Source organism: Penicillium odoratum, assembly GCF_028828045.1.
Source record: "Penicillium odoratum strain IBT 22623 chromosome Unknown utg000008l_segment0_segment0, whole genome shotgun sequence".
In the NCBI taxonomy this organism is placed as follows: domain Eukaryota; kingdom Fungi; phylum Ascomycota; class Eurotiomycetes; order Eurotiales; family Aspergillaceae; genus Penicillium; species Penicillium odoratum.
In genome coordinates, this window is record NW_026643150.1 from 2,174,850 (window position 1) to 2,188,289 (window position 13,440).

Sequence of the window (13,440 nt, forward strand, 5' to 3'; positions counted from 1 at the left end):
AACCCACGTACAGTAAATCCCATGACCGAGGGAACGAAGCCCACGAAATAAATTCCCTGCTGTCAATAGAAGCGCCTCGTACATATGCTTGGGATCTAGGATTCGACAACCAAAATAGGACAACAAAAAGATGGTATCACAACAGCGCTTGAATGGAAACACATTGCAACGCATAGAGAGGCGACAGAAGGAAAGGCAGACCATCGGATTAAAGCTGGTATCTAGAAGAATCGGTATTTTTTGTCCTTCTTCTCCTTTTCTTTCTTGTGCATTTTACCACTGGACGAGGGCGGCGGTGTTCCGTTTGACCCGTTCAATGACATGTTTGCCATCTGCGCCGTGGGCGCATTCGCACTGGCAACCGGCTTTTTCTTTTGAGGTTGCGCTGCTGGCGCGGGCGGTGATTCACGCTCGAAGAGGTGAGCGGGTGCAGTAGGCTTCGGCCGCTCAGCAGGGATGTTTAGCTGACGTCTGTCCATGCTGAGATCGCCCACTTGGCGCATAAACAGGCCCGGGGTGAGCATGTGTGTCGTAGCAAGGAAGACGTCTCGGTTGTGGGCCTGGGAGATCTCGTAGCAGGCGCGGGACTCGGAATATGTGGCACCACCAGCCATGAAGACAATGATACGCTGGCGGGGCTGGTCAACACTCCTTGTGCGGGCCCAGGTGGGTTTGGCACTGCGCAGAGAGGTTTGTTGCGATAGCATGTCCTGTGCGGCCATGCTACCGTCAGTATCGGTATGGGGTCGGGTGAATGGAAAGGTGGTAGTGTCCAGTGAACCTCGGATTTGCTCCTCAAGCATCTGCTTGACTGCCAGCTCGTACCGCGACAGGCTGATCTCTTCTCCATTCTGCGGTGGCGCGCAGCGGTTGAATAAAGGTTGTGGTGGAGGTGTATCGTCTTTCAAAGGCTTTTCCACTCGGACACCCAAGAGCCCAAGGTTGGCAATAACTTCCCCGTTGCGTCCCGGTAGTTCGGAGTGCGCCATGAGTTTTCGAATATCCCCCCCTAGCAACCCGTTACGATACATGATGTACAACAGCAGTAAGCGGAGTCGGTCAGAATGGATGACCTGGTCATCGTCAAGTAACTGAACAAGTTGTGCTGCCAAGTTCTTGGCTTTCTTGTAGTTCTCATCGAGACCGGTAGCAAACGATTGCTCGATGGAGCTCACTTCCAGGAGTTTGTGTTCTTGGAAGTATTTCATGCACTCCTCTGCCATGTTAAGATGTAAGGTGTATGCATCCTTGCCCTCTGTGAATTCAGTCAGTCCTCCCAGCATATCCTTGATCGTGTTCACATTCGTTTTTTCAAGACTGTGAAAGTTGGATGTCAGCTTAACCGAACATGGGCAACAAGCCATTTATCACTTTGAAACACTCACTCTTCAGCAAACTGAGGGTTGGCAGCTCTGAACTTGGCAAAATCCTCTCCCAGCTTCCCAAGCAGATCCTTCATGTGCATGTGTCTATACGACACCCACACTTTATCATGTTCTCCAATCTCCATCTCCTTCTCCTCTTCATTGGGTTTACCTTCGTGGAGCACCATTTTGTAGGTGACTTTATCTCCGTCCTTGATTGGGAGAAGATCATGAGCCATAGCTTGGAAGGTAAATTCATGGAGAAGAGGACTATATGTGTCCATGGATCGATCCACTATGAGTAAAACACCCCGAGGTCGGTTGGTCTGTGGCGGGAAATCGCGTTGATGCTGCGCGAACTGATCCAATTCAGTCTGAACAAACCGTGCCAAATGTGAGGCAAGAACAGCAGCTTCGTGGGTGGGGGTTCTCGGTTTGTAATAGCGGATGACTGGATATTCGCCTAAGCAAGCGCAGAGTGAGACGATCTTAGACACAGGCATATTGTCAGCATTCAGGCTGCAATCTAAATATCAAGCAGTGTAAGTCTACCTTTTGCGCTAGCTCTTGAAGGTGGTTGCGGATCAAATTGTTGCAGCCTGGATGGAACAGAATCGGGAAGCTGTACGGGTCGCGGAAGGTGACCAACTGTGACTCTCGGGGGTAGAAACTGATATTCATGATTCGAAAGTCTGCGGTCCGTTCACGTGCCATGTCAGATCGGTCAAGTCGCTGTCGTAGCTGCGGGTCGAGGACTGTAGACACCTATTAGCCAGGCTTCTTTGAGCTTCCGGTGCTGCCGCCGACTGACAAGAGGTCCAAACCAGGAACGCCCTCCGATACCGTTTGACCTCGAAGTCAGCCATGAGACAATCCACGATCCATGATTCCGGGGACAGTATGTAAAGGGCGTCCATGTCCGGGTTGTTCGGTCGTCGGTGCTCAATTTGCTCGACATCTGCGGGGTGGTGATTTTTTTTTAGCAAGTCACTTCCAGGGAACTGAGGCGTAAGGATGGGCTAACTGGAGACGTTCAGGTTGAGGATCTCTTCCTCTTTGACAGCGGCATTGATCAATTTCCGGCTCTGTTCATCGACTACCAGGACTTTCCACTGAGCGAGAGCAAGGTTGTTAATGTCTGTGGCAGCGGGAGGCGAGGTAATAACGTACTTCGTGGCCGACAGTTTGGCGGATCGTGCTTAAAATGACTATCAAGAGGGATTTGGTTAGCCAAAGGGTTGCCCATCGTACCCACCAGGAGACTTACTGTCGCGCTGGATCTCGATTATAGAAGCGCCCATGTTTGGCGGGCCACAGATTGGGAGCTGCAGCTGTTCGTAGATAGAAAGGTGGATCTCAAAGGAGGTGTATCAATTGTGGGAAAGTTGAAGAGTGTAAGGAAGTAAAGGCCGGAGAAATAGGAGCACCAGAAGAGTTAGGTGGCTTCGTATGAGGTATATGAAGGGGAAGTGGTTCCCCACCATTTGAGCTTCGACAGGGAAGTGGATCTTTCGGGTGGCGCGCCAGGGAATGCATCCCCGATAAGCAACATCTTTTTTCTTCCTGTGATAGAAACCACCGAAATCTAGAAGCACTCCTTTTCCTCGCGTTCGAACATTCTATACGTCTACATTGAACTTCCGCCTCTCTATCCCGCCGAATCCTCCCCTCCCCCTCCCTGTTCTGCCGGAATCCCGCGCATCCAGGAATGCAGTCATGGACCGGCGGAGGCAGTCGTTCGCTCTTTTGCGCGTTTCGCTCGCTTTCTTCACACAATGAGCGACATTTTACAACGACTTCCCCTTTACAACGAATGAGTAAAGCTGTCTTGAAAGCGAAACTCAAGCAGCAAGCTACGGCCCTGGAAGCCAACAAAGGTGGAAGGAAAGGCAAGAACTCCAAGGATGCTCAAAAAAGTCTCGCCCGTGCACGCGATTTCAATAGTGTCATTGAAACTGCATTGCGCGATACCAAACAAAGACTTCGCACAACAGCGCAATCATTGGACGGATGGGAACGGCTTGAGCGTCAGGTGTTGAATGCCTGCCGTGTGGATGAAAAGAAAGGGCTATCGGTGAAATGGACTCCGTTACGAGAGCTCAAAGGTCTTTTGCAAAAGGCATATCTGTCCAAAGGCGTTCAGGGTGTACGGGATGAGTTAGAATATATGCTTTTTGCAGAGGATTTGACGAACAAGTACTCGACTTCCAATCTTGAAGCGCAACGGAAAGTGGTCGACCTTCGCTTTCCCGCCGAATGGTATCCCAGTGCACGATCAATCCAACGGAAAATCCATTTGCATGTCGGCCCTACGAATTCGGGGAAAACATACCATGCGCTGAAAAGGTTGGAGCAAGCTAAGGCTGGGTTTTATGCAGGACCTCTAAGACTACTTGCACAGGAGGTATATCATCGCTTCAAGGATAATGGTATACCGTGTAGTCTTGTCACAGGAGACGAAGTTCAAACTCCCGAGGATGGCAAATCACCGCGGGTTGTGAGTAATACTGTGGAGATGGTTAGCTTGGGACAGGCTTTCGACGTTGGAGTGATTGATGAAATTCAGATGATTGCCGATCCCAACCGAGGCTGGGCGTGGACTCGAGCTGTGCTTGGGTGTCAGGCGTCAGAGCTACATCTTTGCGGCGAAACGCGCACGGTACCGCTGATTCGCGAGTTATGTGCTCTCACTGGAGACATCCTGGAGATTCATCGTTATCAGAGGCTCAACGGTCTGGAAGTGATGCCACATAGTCTTCGTGGCAACCTCAAGCTTCTTCAAAAGGGCGATTGTCTGGTTGCTTTCTCTCGTGTTGGAATTCACGCCTTGAAGGCAGATATTGAAAAAATCACTGGAAAACGAGCTGCGATTGTCTATGGCGGTCTACCAGCTCCCATTCGAACCCAGCAGGCAGCACTGTTCAATGATCCAGATAATGACTATGATTATCTAGTAGCGAGTGACGCGATTGGCATGGGGTTGAATTTGTGAGTATTGTTAATCGAAATAGCCCGTGGGCTTTGACTGACCCAAGCCTAGGGCCTGCAAGCGTGTCATCTTCGAGACTCTGATTAAACGGACCCCGGCCGGTTTGGTACAACTAACCGTTCCGGAAATAAAGCAGATTGGTGGACGCGCCGGTCGATACCGCCCTGCTGGTGCCACGGATAGTAGTCAAGACGGAACCAACATCGGTCTCGTTACGTGTCTCGAAGACGTCGACCTTCCATACATCCAAGAAGCTATGCAAACTGAGCCCCCGCCACTCACAGCCGCTGGTTTAATGCCGCCAGGGTTTGTCGTCGAGAAATTTTCATCTTACTTCCCAAGAAATGTACCCTTTGAGTACCTGATCAAACGAATGCTCGATATCGCCCAGATGAACCGCCTTTTCTTCATGTGCAACTCGACTAGCCAAATTGAAGCTTGCCAGGTCGTTGATGCCGTGGATGGGTTGGGACTTCTGGATAAGCTTTTCCTCACTGCCGCGCCTTTGGAAACCAGAAACCAGGCATTACGTGACGTGACCTTGCAATTTGCCGAATGCATTGCTAGTAATTCTCAAGGGCGATTGCTGGACATTCCCTATCTCAATCTGGAAATACTAGAAAGGCCCGTTTCTGGAAATAAGGACTACATGTCTGAGCTGGAAGGGCTTCACAAGGCCATTATTCTTTATTCATGGCTGAGCTTCCGATTTGGCGGTGTATTCACGGATCGAAGTCTCGCGGCACACATCAAGACGCTTACCGAGGAGAGGCTGATGCGAGCGTTGACCGAGTTCTCCGCCAACAAACGCTTGCGCAATAATGCTTCTTTGAGGCGCCAGGTTGAATTGCAAAAGCAGATCATGAGCCAGAAAAGCCTTATCGATGATGAGGACTTGGTCTCTCCAGATGAGAAAGTGCATGAATTTTCGGATGGATTTTCAGATGAGGATTCTGACCCAGTGGAACCCATGGGAGGTTTGGAGGACACTGAAGACTTTGAGGAGGAACAGAGTCCTCGAATGTAATATATGTACATGCTCACTGTAATAACAGCAAGTGCCTGTATGAAATTTGTATATAAAATGTGAATTAAATTAAATCCAACTCATCATTTCCGGACAACATCGAAATGGATGTATATGAATACACACTACAGCATTCCCCCTGTGATTTTCTACGGCTTTTCCCGATGTCTCTCTCTTCCGACTATTTATATATGTTACATAGACATAATTAAAAGATCCGAAAGGTCTCATCCCTCACTTTCCAATGGCTCTTCCAAGATAACATTGCATACTTCTTATCAGCTTATCGTATCGTTATCAGTGGCGATTATTCGGGCGGACTGATTTTCCTTCCGCCTTACACTTGATCTGGAGTTGAACCTCAGAGCAAGCAACATTGCATTCCGAGCTCCAGACCTTCGCTTTTCACTGGCATTTGATTTTCACCCTTGGTAGTCTCCGTCCTTTCAATCTCTCGGCCCCACCGCCATGGATGACCTGGAGTCGCTGGAGCTGCTCTCGCTCGTGTCGCGAGTGACAAATGAGCTCCAGAACCACCTGGGCATCAACGACAAAACCCTCGCCGAATTCGTCATCGACCAACACCTCAAATGCAATGGCGTATTTTCAGAGTTTAAACAGGGGCTAGTTGACATGGGTGCCGAATTCCCACAGAGTCTGATGGAGAGTATCGATCGCTTGGTTCTTACCATGCACCCGAAGTACAAGGCAAAGAAAGCTGCCAATGGTGACGCGCAAAATGGTGATATCGATAATGGCTTGGACGAGTTTGATGCTTTAGAGAAGAAAGCGCGCGTGTTTAAGGGCCTTGCTGTTCCCGACACCGAAAACCGCTGGGTGGACAACGACTACCATGATGCACCCGACGAATCACAAGATGGTGCGATGGATGATACATTCGCCATGCTGGAGGGATTGGCTGGAAAGGCAAAGGATGGCAAACCGCAAACGTCGAGAGACAGGGAGCATCGCGCTCACAAACGGAGCCGCAGCCCCGAGTATGAGGACAGGCGCGGACGCCGAGACAGAGACAAATATCGCTCGAGGTCCCGATCGCAGGGGCGCAGCAAAAACGACGACCTTGTGGATGAGTTTGGAAGGTCGATTGGCAGATACAAAGACCGTGAAGACGGCCACCGCAGCGGAAAAAGCGAACGCCGAAGACGACGAGACCGCGACGACGATGATTTCCGGCCACCCGTCGAGCTGGACGACCAACCTCAACTTTACAAAATTTATGATGGAACTGTGACCGGTGTGAAGGATTTTGGCGCCTTTGTCAACCTACAGGGAGTGAAAGGGAAGGTGGATGGGCTTGTTCATGTCTCGGCTATGCAAGAGGGTGTGCGCGTAAACCACCCGTCCGACCTTGTGTCTCGTGGACAGCCTGTCAAGGTCAAAGTTGTCAGTATACAAGGCTCGCGCATTGGTCTTTCAATGAAGGAGGTCGACCAATCCACTGGAATGGATCTTATTCCTCAAAAAAGGCTGGCCTCAGGTGCGAACATGCAACGGCTTGATGGAGGAGGCCCGGATGATCGATATGGTGGCCTCAGTTCGGATGTGCCTGTTATCGAAGATGAATCGAACGGCCGGCCGATGCGGAATCGGAAACGCATGACCTCACCAGAGAGATGGGAGATCCGTCAGCTGATTGCCTCCGGTGTGGCTTCCGCAGCAGACTACCCTGATCTGGAGGACGAATATCATGCTACTCTTACCGGAGAAGGCACATTTGAGGAAGAGGAGGATGTCGACATTGAAGTCAAGGAGGATGAGCCTCCATTTTTGGCTGGTCAGACTAAGCAGTCACTGGAGCTTTCTCCTATCCGTGTTGTTAAAGCTCCTGATGGGTCGATGAACCGAGCAGCAATGTCTGGCACAAACCTCGCTAAAGAAAGGCGCGAATTGAAACAGCAAGAGGCCCAAGACAAGGCATCTGAACGGGCAGCCGACGTTGATCTAAATGCGCAATGGCAAGACCCTATGGTGGCTCCGGAGGACCGACAATTCGCCTCAGAGCTGCGTAGCAAGGCGAAGGACGAATCAGTACCAGAATGGAAACGAGTCACAATGGGTACGGAAGGCAAGAACCAGTCATTTGGTAAACGAACCGACATGCCTATTAAACAGCAGCGTGAAACTCTGCCAGTTTTCAAGTTCCGCAAAGCTTTACTTGATGCTGTGGCGGATAACCAAATCATGGTTGTCGTTGGTGACACTGGCTCAGGAAAGACCACGCAGTTGACGCAGTACCTGGCCGAGGCTGGATACGGGAATAAGGGTATCATCGGCTGCACCCAACCACGTCGTGTTGCTGCTATGTCTGTGGCTAAGCGTGTCGCCGAGGAAGTTGGTTGTCGTTTGGGAGCTGAGGTCGGCTATACAATTCGTTTCGAAGATATGACAAGCCCGGAGACCATAATCAAATACCAGACCGATGGTATGCTTCAGCGAGAAATTTTGGTCGATCCGGATCTCAAGAAATACTCCGTGATTATGTTGGATGAGGCCCACGAGCGAACGATTTCAACGGATATTCTATTTGGATTATTGAAGAAAACAGTCAAGCGAAGACCCGACCTCCGCGTGATTGTTACCTCAGCGACATTGGATGCTGAAAAGTTCTCTGAATATTTCAATGGCTGTCCTATCTTTTCCATTCCCGGCCGAACGTATCCTGTGGAGATCATGTACTCAAAGGAGCCGGAGTCTGATTACCTCGATGCGTCCCTTATCACCGTCATGCAAATTCATTTGACAGAACCTAGTGGTGATATTCTTCTTTTCCTTACAGGACAGGAAGAAATCGACACGGCTTGTGAAATTCTTTACGAAAGAATGAAGGCTTTGGGGCCATCAGTTCCTGAATTGGTCATTCTTCCTGTCTACTCTGCCCTTCCGAGCGAGATCCAATCACGAATCTTCGATCCCGCACCACCAGGAGGTCGCAAAGTTGTCATTGCAACCAACATCGCCGAGACGTCAATTACTATCGACCAAATCTACTACGTTATTGACCCTGGTTTTGCCAAGCAGAATGCCTACGATCCGAAACTCGGAATGGACTCCCTTGTAGTGACACCCATCTCGCAAGCCCAGGCTAAACAGCGTGCTGGTCGTGCTGGACGAACAGGCCCAGGAAAGTGTTTCCGGCTATATACCGAGGCAGCCTATCAATCGGAAATGCTACCAACAACTATTCCCGCGATCCAAAGACAGAACATTTCAAACACGATTCTCATGTTGAAGGCGATGGGCATTAATGACCTCCTCCACTTCGATTTTATGGACCCGCCACCCACCAACACTATGCTTACTGCCCTGGAAGAATTATATGCTCTGTCCGCATTAGATGACGAAGGTCTTCTTACTCGCCTAGGTCGAAAGATGGCCGACTTCCCCATGATGCCAGCTTTAGCGAAGGTGCTCATCGCATCTGTGAACATGGGTTGCTCTGACGAAGTGCTATCAATCGTGGCAATGTTGTCCATCCAAAGCCCATTCTACCGCCCCAAGGAAAAGCAACAACAGGCCGATCAGAAGAAAGCCAAATTCCATGATCCCATGGGTGACCACCTAACCTTATTGAACGTCTATAACGCGTGGAAGAATTCTGGTTTCAATAACTCATGGTGCTTCGAGAATTTCATCCAAGCAAGACAAATCCGCCGCGCTGAGGATGTCCGCAAGCAGCTTCTGAGTATCATGCAAAGACATAAGCACAAGATCGTTTCCTGTGGCCGAGACACCACAAAAGTACGACAAGCACTCTGCACTGGGTTCTTCCGCAATGCTGCCCGTAAAGACCAGGCGGAAGGTGGTTATAAGACGCTCGTCCAGGGTACGCCTGTGTATCTTCATCCGTCTTCTGCGTTGTTTGGCAAAGGCTCCGAGCACGTTATCTATCACGAGCTGGTTCTCACGACTAAGGAGTATATGCATTACACTACGTCTATCGAGCCGAAGTGGCTTGTTGAGGCTGCGCCCACGTTCTTCAAGGTTGCACCTACAGACCGTTTGTCTAAGCGCAAAAAGGCTGAGCGTATCCAGCCTCTGCATAACCGCTTCGCTGGCGAAGATGACTGGCGTCTTTCCGCCCAGCGCCGTGGAGGAAGAGGAGGTGGTGGTGGAACCTGGGGTTGATCTCAGAGTTTCTTCATCGATGGATGGAAGTTTTCCCATCCTTGTGTATCTAGTTATTGTGTTGGAATATAACCCAAAGGAAGTTTTTCAATTACGGCAAGCCCAAAAAAGCCGAGTCTAATTTTGAATGAAATTCTGTATGGTACATGCACAGCCTCCAACTACGCTGCGGTTTCAATCTCTTTCAAGGCGCGCTCAACAGTACCGGCGCTCCATGTGTCGATCCGCTCGCGGTCCGAGGTCTCATACAGCGCGCGTGCAAGAGCTGCAAGGAGAGCAGCATCTTTACCAGAGGGCTCAAGCTCTGCAGTCTGCACTTGAATCCAGCTTATGACAGCCGAACGGGTAATCAGTGTAGAGCTACCGCCCACCTGTGCGGCACGGTAGATAATGTGCAAGATCTTTCGGCGGGCTGAGTCATTCAGACTTGGCGACTGGTACAGAGAAAGGATACGCTCGAAGACGTTCGCGCGGCGGTAGATCTCCATGTCCTAGATGAAAGGGTAAGTTTTGGACTTGTAAGATGGCAGACAGGATGATAACGTACGGCTTTGCTGCGGAGACCCTTGACGAAAAGGCCGAGCAACCAGTCAATCTCTTCAAAGTAGCCATCGTCCAATTCGGGCTCGTGCAGGAAGATACGGTCGATCCAATAGGATGGGATCTTTTCCACTTCCCAAGATGGAGCCTTTTGCAGGAATTTGTTGACCTTTCCGTAGACTTTGTGTAGGGGGCTGAGGAGAACAGAAAGACAGCTTGAGGCGCACTCGCCGATGATCCAGGGAATCGGTTGGTCGAAGCCAAGGCTGCTTGCGGTTTCGAGTAATTCTCCGATCAAAGTGTACACAGTGCGCCATTCAGCGTAATTGGATTCCTGGGGATGTTAGTTGAATATACAATGCTGATGAATGGTGTGTGGGCATACCTTTAGCTTGGCCATGAAACGAACAAGGTTAGCCACAGCTTGTCTTCGGACCTCTTCGTGCTCGGAGCAAAGACAGAGAATCAGCTCATCAATATGGCCTTGTTCAATGGCTACCTCAATTTCCTCTCTCTCCCATCTATGCAATGCGTTGTGACTTGTACCGTCGGTGGGAAGGAAACCAAAGATTTCATCAAGATCCACCGTGGAAGCCTTGTTGGCTCCGGTGGACTGGGCAGGGGTGGAGTCAATGTCCATTTTGTCCTCGTCGTCCGCATCTTCTGTTCCCTTAAGACATTTCTTGAAAAGAGAACGGATCTTCTTATTTTCTGTAGCCTCGACCAGTGAATCACGGGCAGCCTTCAACGTCTTGCTGCTCTCACCCTCCTTTTTCAATTGACCCAAAAATTTGGCAATCCAAGATGCAACGGCCGCTTCCGTGGTCTCATCACCAGCCTTGACAACAAAGGGCCACTGTTCCATAATGGCCGCGACAATGGGGCTTGTGGCAGTTTCATCATCGGCCAGAGATCCGACGAGGTCTAGGTAGTGTACGGGCTTCTTGGCCACTCGGGACACGCAGTTGTCAAAGAAGACTAATTGCTTGGGCAGCTCGTTTTCCGAGTCTTCAAGACTAGAAAGCAGGGCATTGAACGCCTTAGGAGCATTGTGCAGAACAGAGTTCTCCACCAGGATACTTCTGAGAAGAATAGAAATTCGCCTGGAAGAGACCTTGTCGGAGGTGTCGATAAGAACCTTGAGAATGGATGTAAATGGAGTATAGTTCATAGAAGCTGATGTAAGGTTAGCAATTGAAGTGAAAAATATTTCAGGTGTCATTACTTACCTGGCTTTTGCCACCAACGCAGTGAGGCGGACTGTTGAGCGATCTGAAGAACGCTCTGCAACTGGCTCAAAAGTAGCTCTGAATCATCTGCGCTGAGATCCGATTCTTCCAACCGTTTTAACACATCGACCAAAACCAATGAAACATCGAAGTTCTCCTCTAGAGCGATATCGGGCATTACTTCATAGTAGCAAGTAAGTAGTTCTGCGACAGCTTCTTGCTGTTGCAAATCCTCCTTGGCCGTTCGTCGGAAAAGAAGGACAACATCTTTGACGGCAGGACATCTGCGCGAGAACTCAGCCAGCAGCTTGGAAGACGCTTGATTCCAGAACAACTGTGCTCGGCCATGATCGGCCCGGAAGATTTTCAGGACAGCCCGCAATTTTGTGAATGATAAGGTCAACATGCGCACGGCGAATAAAGTGACAATCTCTGCATTTTGATTCAAGCAACGTGTCATGATCTTCTGGCTCAGAGGACGAGGAAGAATGTTTTCTGCAACAATCGAAACTGGTGGGGGCAGCATGGGCTGCTTGTCCTTCCAGCCGCAGTTTGTGGGAACTGGCAACTGAACAATCGAGAAAAGGAGGGCCGATTCTGCCATCCAGGAAGGAGTTGCTTTAGGGTCCGATGTGAACATGACTTTCTTGGTGAAGAAGTCGGCGATCAACTCTGGTGCAACCTTGAAAATCGTCACCAGCAACTCAATCTGTAGACTGTCTGCATCGGGGCGAAGACATTGAATAAGATGCGACAGCGTGTTGTTTCGAACCGGAACTAGGTCTCGGTACTTGTCAACGTATATGGGGGAATCGAGGCCCAGTTCAATAGAGGTTTCATCCTCAATCAAAGACTCTGGGTCGGTTCCAACTGGATACCATCCGTTTTCGGGAAGCAGGACACCCAGGCCAGCAGTCTTGCAGACAGTCAGCAAAATGCGATGGATCTCGTTCGCAATGGAGATTCCTTCGGGGTTGGGCTCGTCTGATTCTCGATCGTAGCCGTATAGGGTGACCAGTTTTTCCATGTTCCACCGGTTGAAGAACTTGCTCTTCGACTTGCGGGATAGAGAAGCATCTTGCACAATATCCCTCTCAATTGACTTGATGGTTTCCAAGACTGTCTCCCGCGGGTCCTTGCGAAGATAATCGAGGAAAGCCCGGGTGAGTTTGTGCTGCTCGATAATATCACCCTTTTCTAGATGCTGCTGCACCCTCAAATTGGCTAGTAGGTATCGCTGAGCGTTTCGTCGAAGTGTCGACTTCTGCGATTCGTCTTCTCCGGTCTCCATCTGTGCCTTGCTTGGGGTCAAGAACATTTCGAGACGCTTGAAAGTGATGTGGCGACGAAGATACAGTTGCCGCGCCACAGCACCGCCATCGAAAGTAACGATCTCAGTCAGCAGACGAAGGCATGGTGAGATCAGATGCTCCTTTGACTTGAAAGCAGTCAGGCCACGGTTGAAGAGCCTCAGTTGGTCCTTTTGTAGCAGGTGCTTGCATAACGCGAGGCCGAAATCTCGGAACTCCAGGTTCCCCGAGATGGTTTTTAGAAAGATGGCAAGCACCGAAGGGACATTGGTTAGCAAATGATCATGATTGCTGCCTTCTCCAAAGTTCCAGGTCTGAGTGATATCCGAGAAACAGATCGCCTCGGCACCTTCTTCTTTAGCGGGAGTGAATTGCTTATCGCAGTAGCCTTTCAAAACGCGCAGCTTCTCGGCCTTGTCACTCTCGCTTGCCTGACCAATTGACAGTAGAAACTGTTTAAATTGGATGATTCCTATGGTTTTGATCAGTCTGGATACCTGCAGGACCGTTAGAGGGTCTCGACTCACCTTTATTGGCCAGCTGGGGATTCTGTTTAAAACTCAGCACTTCACGAAGTTGAGCTGGCGATGTGAATGATGCTTCCTGATTCCCATGAGGTTTGTCATCAAGCTTTCTCCTCTTCACCCGAATGGGATGCTCCGTGACGTTAGCCATGATTGGGAGTGTAGGAGTGTTATTTTTTCCTTTCGTTGGATGCGAAGTTCCGATACCATCGAGATTTTACGACCGCTGATTGGTTGATTAGACTCCGCTCATTCTTCCAACCTTAAAACGTTTTAAAGGATGATTTAGGACTAAATTGATGATAAGCTGC

At 49.9% G+C, this 13,440-nt stretch overlaps 4 protein-coding genes across 4 annotated transcripts; 2 read left to right on the plus strand and 2 right to left on the minus strand.

Annotated features, from left to right (window-relative positions):
• Positions 1-221: 221 nt before the first annotated feature.
• N7520_011027 (Sec1 family protein) lies at positions 222-2,665 on the minus strand (the record flags this gene model as incomplete). Its single annotated transcript, XM_057144960.1, has 7 exons — positions 222-1,317; positions 1,386-1,852; positions 1,917-2,119; positions 2,176-2,322; positions 2,389-2,476; positions 2,535-2,572; positions 2,632-2,665. 7 exons carry the CDS (start codon positions 2,663-2,665, stop codon positions 222-224), a joined length of 2,073 nt encoding a protein of 690 aa, XP_056990714.1.
• A 407-nt stretch (positions 2,666-3,072) lies between these two features.
• On the plus strand, positions 3,073-5,380 carry N7520_011028 (ATP-dependent RNA helicase SUV3; the record flags this gene model as incomplete). The annotated part of the gene is made up of 2 exons (XM_057144961.1): positions 3,073-4,352; positions 4,405-5,380. 2 exons carry the CDS (start codon positions 3,073-3,075, stop codon positions 5,378-5,380), a joined length of 2,256 nt encoding a protein of 751 aa, XP_056990715.1.
• A 468-nt stretch (positions 5,381-5,848) lies between these two features.
• N7520_011029 (uncharacterized protein) lies at positions 5,849-9,526 on the plus strand (the record flags this gene model as incomplete). Its single annotated transcript, XM_057144962.1, has 1 exon — positions 5,849-9,526. The coding sequence occupies one exon, from the start codon at positions 5,849-5,851 to the stop codon at positions 9,524-9,526; it is 3,678 nt and encodes a 1,225-aa protein (XP_056990716.1).
• A 161-nt stretch (positions 9,527-9,687) lies between these two features.
• On the minus strand, positions 9,688-13,280 carry N7520_011030 (NPA1/URB1 family protein; the record flags this gene model as incomplete). The annotated part of the gene is made up of 5 exons (XM_057144963.1): positions 9,688-10,017; positions 10,074-10,400; positions 10,452-11,242; positions 11,296-13,077; positions 13,133-13,280. 5 exons carry the CDS (start codon positions 13,278-13,280, stop codon positions 9,688-9,690), a joined length of 3,378 nt encoding a protein of 1,125 aa, XP_056990717.1.
• Positions 13,281-13,440: the final 160 nt, after the last annotated feature.